Here is a 9,085-nt window from a genome sequence, read left to right as displayed (position 1 = left end):
CTGCCTTCAAAGTCGAGGCCGGAACCAGCGCGTCCTTTCAACACCCAACGTCGGAAACTTCTCCGAGCCACGGGGTGAAAATGCCAAGCCTGCCAAGGCCGGCGGCTAGGTAGAGGGCGTAGCTACCTCCTCCCCAGCGGCCCCGCAGATGAATGCCAGGGACGGACCGCCAGCCAGCCACGGCCGCTGAAGGGGCGAAGCCCCCTCGGCGCCCCGAGGCATGCGGGGAAAGGACGGCGACGCAGGGCGGCCGTGCCCCCCCCCCCCCCCCCCCCCCGGGCTGCCCGTTGCGACGGCCGCGCTGAGGAAACGGCCGCCTCCGCGCGCACGCCGCAGCCCCGCCCCGCCCCCTCGGCGCGCGGCGGCCCCGCCCCACCGTGCGCGCAGGTGCGGGGCGCGCGGAGCGCGTTCCCGCCCCCGCCAGGCAGAGCGAGCGAGCGAGCGGCGGCGTGCGGGTGCCCGGCGGCTGCCGCCGGCTTTGTGCGGGGAAGGCGAGCGCGCGGCCGGGCGCCACCGCCGGCGGGGCCGGGCCGGGCGCTGATGTCACTGCTGCCCGCGGCGCTGCGGCGGGTGCTGCCGGGGCCGCCGCCCCTGGCCGCTGTGGCCGCGCCTCCGTGCCCGGCGGTGGGCGGGTAGGCGGCGGGAGCCGCGAGGGCATGCGGCTGCCGGCCCTCCTCCGCCCTGCGCCCGCTGGTGCCCGCGGGGCTGCGCCGTCCGCCGCCGCGGCAGCCGGGTATGGTGGCGTCTGATGCGGACGGTGCGTGCGTGAATCACCGCGCCTCGCAGGCGGCCGGCCGGTCGGGCCGGCCTTTGTCTGCGCTGGGAGCATGTGGGTGAACCCTGAGGAGGTGCTGCTGGCGAACGCCCTGTGGGTGACGGAGCGGGCCAACCCCTACTTCATCCTCCAGAGGAGGAAGGGGCACGGAGGCGATGGCGGCGGCGGGGGACTGGCGGGTAAGGGCGGCGGCCGGGGGTCGCGGGGAGGCCGGGGCCGGGCCGCCTTTCGCGCTGTCTCCCTCAGCGGCTCCCCCGGGGTGGCGGAGGGTCCCCGTAACGGCCCTCGGGGAGCGGCACCCGCGCAGCCGCCGTGGGGCGAGGCGTTGCCGCGCGGGGCTGCCGGGGAGGGCCGGAGGGGACCCGGGCCTCCCTCGCACGGGGCGGCGGGGCCCGTGGGCGCCTTGTTGGTGTTGAGGCGTTTGGCTGTGCGGGGCCCGCCGATGTTTCCCTGGGGATTTACGGGCTGTGGAGCTTTGTGCGGCTGGTCGCCGGTCCCCGATGCCTTCATACATCGGGGCGTGACCCGCCCGGGTTCTCGGGGGTCTTATTTTTGCACCCCTGACACACGTGGCTGAAAATAAGATCCAGTTGTAATTCACAGACGCGTACTATGAGAAGAGATTTGCTTCGGCTTCTCTGTATTCTTCAGGATGTCCTTGTAAAGTGTGTCCCTGAAGGCTTTGGTTTTGACCGCTGGCAACTGGAGACGCTTTCGTAGACATCGGAAATACTGTGCATATACATTTGTTGAGACCTTTCACCATTTTTGGGCAATATATATGCATTTCTGTGAAATTGGAGATACAGAACCCGATGGTGTTACCACCGGTCCTTCTTGAGTTGGCACAAAATGGTCAAACTCATTCTCTAAAAAGCTATGGTTTCTTCCTTACTCACTTGTATTGCAGCTGGTTCTTCATTCTAATCAAAATAAACATACGGACTACATCTGTGTTTGGTTCAAGGTCTTGTGCATATTTACCATGAGATTAAATGTTTCTTCAGCCTTTGAATGCTCTGTGGACTTGTAAACAATTTACAGTCTAAACTAACACACCAGTGTGAGGTGTGTTTTCATGTAGGCTCTTGAGATCTTCACTCTTCTTCAGTGTTGTATGTTGATAAACCACTTCATTCTTGCCTGGAAAGTGACCAGCAGCCACTTCACATTGGCTGTAAATGTTTTAAAATTTTTTTTTAAAATCTTGTGAATTATGGACAGTGTAGGCAAATCCCTAAAATGCCTGTCTTGTCTCAAAAGTTCACCCCTGCTGTATTTACTCAGAAATTCTTTGCAGATTCTCCTTTCACGGCTTACCTCCACCCCCCAACCTCTTGAACAAGATTTCTTCCTCTATCTTACTGTAAGTCGTCTGACAAAGCATTCTTGTACCTTCCTGACTTTGTTATCTTTGAATTTGAGATCATTTCAGATACCCAGTCAATTTTCCAAACATTTCTCAGTTATTGGGGAAACATTTTGAGAATTTTGGATTTTCTTTTCAACCTGTTTGCACAGTGCATGTATATCTAAGCCTTCTTGCAGTTGTATGTATAATAGTCTCATTGATGATACTGCTGTACAGATGGAGAGATCACTTTTCAAGATTAGGCCTTGAGTGGGAGTAGGATTCATAAATGTGCACTTTTTTTTTTTTTGTGAAGGTCGGCGGCATTTGGTGAGAGTTCAGAATACAGAAATAGTCCCGTCTCTTTTTCTGCATTTTTCCTCCGTGGAATTTAAGCTTTTGTGCACTGTATCCATTAATTTAGTATGTGAATGCAGTCTGTATAGTGAATATGATTTAGAATGCAAGAGTTATATGCATATTTTGAAAACTGCTTTCCATGTAGCTTTTATTAATGTCTGTGCTTTGCCTGGAATTGCAGCTGCTGTGGCACTGAGGTATTAGCAACAAGTAGCTAAACAATTTCTAGGGGGTTGGTTTGTATGGGGAAGGGCTGGAAAAAAGTTGTAGTTTTTTCAGTATGTTGCCAGAACCGTAACTAAACAAACACCCATTACTATCATGCAGAAAGTTATTAGTGCTGGCGGTATTTAGAGGTCTGTGTAGGAACGTGTCAGGCCTTGCCATTTTAAGCACATGGCTTAAGAAAGGGAGGGATGTAGAGTGTTCAGACTACTCTCAGCTTGGTAGGCATAGTCATAAGTGGAACTTACGATTATTTGTTTTTCATGGAAGTACTGGAATTTTACACTGGTGGTTGTAATGGCTGTGGTCTGCCCATTGATGGCTGAGGCAGGTGAAGGAAGACAATGGGTTGTTCTTGGTAGGTAAGACTGGCTCAAAGCAAGGTATTGAGGGACCTCAGATATAATCTAAAAAGTTATCCACCCATGAATGTGGTATAAAATTTGGCCTGGTTGCTCTGTGGGAAACCAGATTATGTGTCCTTGAAGTTGACTAGAAATAGGGTACGCAAGATTTTCGCTGTGGTGGGAGTGGTCTGAATTTATATATGCAAGAGAGGATAATAAATACAGCTGTCACCTTTTTTTTTTGTGATCTAACTTCTGCTGACTTGTACTCCCTCATTATTGACTCTTGAAGTCATTTGTCATAAATTATAGAATGACAATTGACTTTCAAATTGATGAGACTACGGGCTTGATGACGTGAGATGGCTTTGCTTTGTAACTTAAGAGGTGGTTGGACAATTAGAAGCATTGATTCTTTGGCATTGCCCTTGAATCTCAGTTTGCTGTGAAACCAATCAGGGTTGTGTAATGCCCTTTTCTCCATCTGTGAACATGTCAAACTCCAAAGAACTTCAGTTGAGACTGCAATGTAATGCGGTTTTGTTGGCATGGCTGAAGGAAGAGATAGTGTGCTTTCCCGTGGGTGAATGGGAATGAGGGGGTAAAGCTGGGGACAGACCTCTTCAGACAGCAGTGTGTCTGGATGCTGTGGCTGTAAAAATGTGGCTGAAGGCTGATGATCACCCCCGAAGCAGCTGCCAGGGTGTCCATGTTACCTGTCTTCCATCACTTACTATCATTCTGTGGATGGAGGTTGCCATCACCAGAGCAAAGTCCAGAACACCACATCTTTTAGGTCTTTCAACATGTCTCAGTCTAAAACCAAGTAGTTTACATAGCCTTGGGAGTGAGTGAAAGTAATTCTTGGTGGCTTTATGTTGAAGCAGAAGAGCAGTACTCGTGTTACCTGTTCTCCAGGAAAAGGAGTGCCAGTCTCTTTGGGGGAAGGGGTGACAAATCATCCCTTTCTACACTGATTCTCTCCTCTTGGCCTCAATTTAGGTAACTTAGTTGAACAGAGAAAGCCCTCATACTTAAATGCTTGTTTGGACATTGGAGACATTTTCTGCACTTACTGTAAGATTGGATTGTAAGAAGTTAGAAGCATGATGATCTTGTTATGTGTTAGGGCAGTGCCTAATTAGTGAGTCCCTAGAAGTCATCTCTGCTAACAAAATGTATCTGATTAATAGATTTACGTGAGAGATAGGGCTTCTCTACTAAGCAGTGTGGATCCATTTTTATACTGAATTAAGGCCTGGACTCTTTTAAATGGTTGTGTCTATGTCAGTACCAGTCGCATCAATGCGACTTTCCTTTGTAAGCATGCCTTAATTGAAGGGTTGTTTGGGTTTTGTTTTCCTTTTTAACAAAAGAAAAATGGGAAAGACTTGTAAATTGGATTTTAAATTGGATTTTCATTGCTGTTCTGCAAAGTCACATTATCTTGCATCACTGCATTAATCTTCCAGGATAAGACCAAAAAATGTACTTTCCTGCTTTAAAAGTATTTGATGGTTGATGAGCTTTCTCCATAATTAAATTGTTTAATGCCTCATACATAATGCCATGCCTGTATTTTACTTCTGTGTGACCCTTGCTCAAGAGCTTCATCTTCCTGTTGTTCACCAACAGGGGAAAAAGTCTTTTCTTTCCTCCTACTAGCTTTCTCAAAGGTGCTGGATGTTTTCAGAATTACTAGGGTTGGAAAAGACCTTTAAGATCATCAAGTCCAAACCCTCTCTCTTTCGCACCTACTCTGCTTCCTGCTTATCAGCTGCCTTCCCTGGGCAGCCTGGTAGTTTGGCCTGTATGAAATACTGCCTTCTCCAGAGAGATCCAGTGTGCTACGTGGCAACCTGTCTCAGCTGGAGCAGAGGCGTTTGGAGGGGGACATGAACCCAGATCTCTTCCATCATTTGGGCACCGTGCCCTGTATGACCATATTACTTCTGTGGATGTAAGGATCTTGCACGTGTCATAAAGTTTATAAATAACTAAGAGGCGCATGTTTTGGTGTTAAGTATATCTTGCATTCTGATGCAACAAATAGGTTAACAAATGTCTGTAAGTGCTTTCTTCAGTACCGTGGTAACGCTTGCCAAACTCTTTTATTTGCAAACAATATTGCAAGGAATTAGTGCTACGGATAGTTGAGGGCAGAGCAACATGTTCACAGAGCTTACAGGAAGAGAGATGGAAGGTGTGGTACGATAAGCCTGTGACTGCTGTGCTCCCTTTGCGTGTGTATGTTTGTGTGGGAAGTGGAGATGAATTTCTAAGTAATGTTGTTTAAAATGTTATTGTAAGATCTCTTTGAATCCCAAGGCAAATAAATTGTTCTTAGTTTGCAAGAACTGATTTTAGGTGTGAATTATTTTGCAGATAGGGTGTTTATGCTTACAGCTGGAACAGTGCATGTGTGAGAGATTCAGTACGAGTTTGTAAGTCCATGAGATGTTGCCAAAGATGATTCAAATACTTAAGCAGAAGAGGGCAGATGGAAATTTGCTGACTACTGGTGATAAAAACAGTTAGTGAAATCCTATCTTTTTCTCCAGATATTTTTCCAGAAGGGGTTATCATGTAATTTCCACATTGGAAAGGCAGAAAGGAGAGGTTCTGAGCTCAGCTGGCTGATGCAAGCCTTCAATGTCAAATCTAATATAATTTTTAGTACTCTGACAGTGTTCTAACTTGGAACGCTTTTCTGCAGGCTTGCTGGACAACGCAATTAGTAGCTCAAATTTTAGGAGATATGATTCTATCTTGCTCTCAGCCTCTTAGTTCGGAGGGTTGAGGAAAAGGTTGCTCTGAAAACCTGTTTATACTTAAGATTTAGGAAAGCTTTTGGCCAGTATACCATCTGACTGCTGAAAAGATGGTACATGCTTTAACAAACTTGACACTTTATGTCCTTGTTGACTCAAGCAGTTAGGATTTTGCATGTCAGACTTGGTACAGTTGAGACACGAGTCTTTCTGTTGAATTCTCAGATGCTTTCACGGGTGCTTAGTTGGAAGGTGTCTCATTTCCTGCTTAATGCTTCTTTTGATCTCCTTTTCTTACAGGCAGTGCAGTGTTTGTGCAGATACAGTGCCTGGGATTGTTGCTTAGTGTAGCTCTGCTTTCTGTACTGTAATGCTTTTTGGTCAAAGGCTTTCCTTGATGTTACTTCATCTTTTACACTTTGAGTAGCATGACCCATCAAGGCCTCTAAGCTGAGCTGTCATTTGCCAGTTTTGCCTTCTGACATAATGTTATTGCTTGACCCGGAATTCAAGGTGGCCTGCTTTTTCTCCTGAGATCTCTGGTTGTATGAAACCCTGTTGGAAATGTCACACGGGATCACAATATAGTAAGCAATAAATGTTTAGGTCTCTTAGTAATTTTCTGCATTATACCAGAGTTTTTATTGCTTATGGGATTTTTGGTATTACTTTCTAGTGCCACACTGGCACTGGTATATATTCTCAAATGCTTTGGAAAGTTAATTAAAACATACGTATTCTTATATAATTGTGCATGTAAATATTTGGTATAGGCAGAAACCATTCAGCTTTCTCTGTTCTTCTCTAAGATTTGCAACCTCTACTTTTTTTTTATCCTTCATGGTATCACACTGTGTGTGGCTTTTTCCTGTAACAGATAGGAGTTGTTGCTGCCGCTGACTTTGCTAAAGTATGATGATACAAGGTGTATAAAGGGCTGTAAGCGTTTGACTGAACTCTGGCTTTTCTTTAGCTCTTTGATCGCTGATCATACTACTGATGTCTGATCAGTGTTGATATTCAGTAATCTCCATTTGCATTTTGCCTTTAAATCCGGTGCTGAGGTGGACTTAGCTTCTAGACAACTCCTTCAAAATCTTTCCATTTGTTTTCTTTTCAAAAGAAAGGTTGCATGTATTTTCTAGGCCTGATTTCTGATTGTTCTTTCCTTTTCTTTGTTCTGAAGTTTCTGAATCACTGTTCTGAAGTTTCCAGATGGAAACTGGGGTGTATGAGTTCCTACTACAGCAACAGTCCTGACTTCAGCTAGTAAGTTCTTAACGTGTTTTTGGTTTGTTCTTCACAGTCCTGTCTTGTGCTTCCCCTCTGCGTTTTCCAGTATTTTATTAGTCAGCGTCCTTGGGTTTTTCTGTCCAGTATCATTCCTTTCCCTGGTAAAGTGCCTTCTCTGATAGCTTATTGAAATCTGATCTATCTGCAGGTATTCAGTTAGAACAGTTGGTATCTGAATAATTTTTTTTTCCTGAAACTGTTGCTTGTCTTCAGATTTAGCTTGTATTTGACTATGCTGTGCTTCAGCACTGTTCCTTAGTTCAAGCTGAATTTACTGCACACGCTTCAGTTCTCAATTTGTACCATTGATTTTGTTGGCTAAAATCAGTTTACAATTGTTTTTCTTAGTTTAGCAGTCGTGGTTGTTGGCTTTTGTTTGGCTTTTTTTGGTTGCCTTTTTTTCCTCTTCGGTTGCTCATACTTGATTGGTTCTTTAATCTTGTGTAGTTCATCTGCACCAATGTAAGATTCAGATATAGTTGATTTAAATTTTGCTCTTGCATGAAATCTGTTTAACTTGATTATGCTACTCTGAAAGAATGGGATACTTAAAGGATTAGTTTTGAGTGAAATTCAGTGACTTCCCTGCTGTTTGGGTCAATGGTACTTGATCGTGATTTTCCTAAGTGGTGGTGGTTGGTTTTTTTAACAAACTTAGAGGTAAATGCTTATGTCATACCTTGAAGGCATTTCTTAACTCCATCTGTATTCTACTTACTGTTTCTCCATAATTTCGTATAGTTTGGTGTGATTGACATGTAGTATAAAATTAATTTTCTTTAGGTGTGTGAGATTATTTGTTTGGGGTTTTGTCCAAATATCAATTTCCTCTGTGTTGTAAGCCTTCACGTACCCATAACTCTCTAGCTTGTCCTGTCACAGTGCTCACCTCTCTACTCAGCCTTTTCCTACTTCTAGGTTTTTGTTTCGGGTCAAGTCTAGTGGGTTTGTTTCTGGGAACTTATTGTTTGGAAATAATCTGAAATGAGATTGTGGAGTTGCTTTAGCCAGGGCATATGCCTGGCAGTGATTCAGACTGTTTAAAATGGCTTTTCATGAAGATTGTGTGAGTTTCTGCGTCTGGACATTTCATCATGGGCAAACTGGGCCTCAGTGGAAGTAAAGGCAATTCTTTTGCTGTATGTGTATGTATCTGTATGTAGCGATAGATATAGATTGTAATGCACATTCTGGTTTCTTCTCTGTTGAAGAGAAAAACAGCAAAGCTTTACAACCCTAAAATATTTTAAATGTTGCTTAAATAACACTGACAAATGTGGTTATATCTTAGAATGATTAGGGCCCTTCAGCTTAGCAGACAAAGTTACAAAAAGTTCTAGAAGCTGAAAGTCTAAACCCAATTGGGTTTAGGTTCGAGTTAAGATGCAGATTTTTACAGGGATGGTCATGAGTTCTTTGGACACCTTGACAAGCACTGTGGTAGACGTTCAATTGCTGATCACTTTTAAATTAAGATATTTGGAAGATAATCTAATTCAATCACAATTGAATCAATCACTCAAAGGCAGGATGAAAGCTCTGTCCTTTGTTACTGCTTTATCCTGCAGTAGTCAAGTCAGATCATCACACTGGCCCTTCCTGAGCTTTCTTCTAAAGATTAGTGGTTAGGTTTTCAATCATCGCTCATTTGGATTCATCAGCCTGAAGGCAGAAAAAACAAGTACTGTTTTTGCTGCTTGTCTTGCTGAATGCCAGTGGAGTGTCAGTACTTCCTCAAAGTCAGTTTCCCTGGATGTATCTGAAAACTCGTCTGCAAAGGAAAGAGTGGCTGGGCAAATCGGGGCTCTAGAAAACTGTGCTGGCAAAAAGGCGGAGCGACAAAGGCAGGCATTGGGGAAGACTTAACAAATCTTAGACCTCAATTTCAGAGGAAGAATTTGTTTTTCTTGATGCTGCATTACATGTCCATATAAGCCAATGCAACCCACGCGGGAAGACAGTT

General features: G+C 45.2%; 1 protein-coding gene across 1 annotated transcript in view; it reads left to right on the top strand.

Moving 5' to 3' along the window:
- Positions 1–827: 827 nt before the first annotated feature.
- Positions 828–9,085, top strand: part of TBC1D9 (TBC1 domain family member 9) — a gene marked incomplete at both ends in the record, with an annotated part of 54,643 nt that continues 46,385 nt past the window's right edge. Inside the window, one exon of the mRNA XM_081999423.1 lies at positions 828–954. Coding sequence (XP_081855549.1) covers positions 828–954 — 127 coding nt within the window. The remainder of the gene's footprint in view (positions 955–9,085) is intronic.

This window comes from Phaethon aethereus (assembly GCF_964289735.1).
Source record: "Phaethon aethereus genome assembly, chromosome: 4".
NCBI classification, from domain to species: domain Eukaryota; kingdom Metazoa; phylum Chordata; class Aves; order Phaethontiformes; family Phaethontidae; genus Phaethon; species Phaethon aethereus.
The sequence above is the reverse complement of the archived record's forward strand: the minus strand, read 5'-3'. Positions and strand labels throughout refer to the sequence as shown.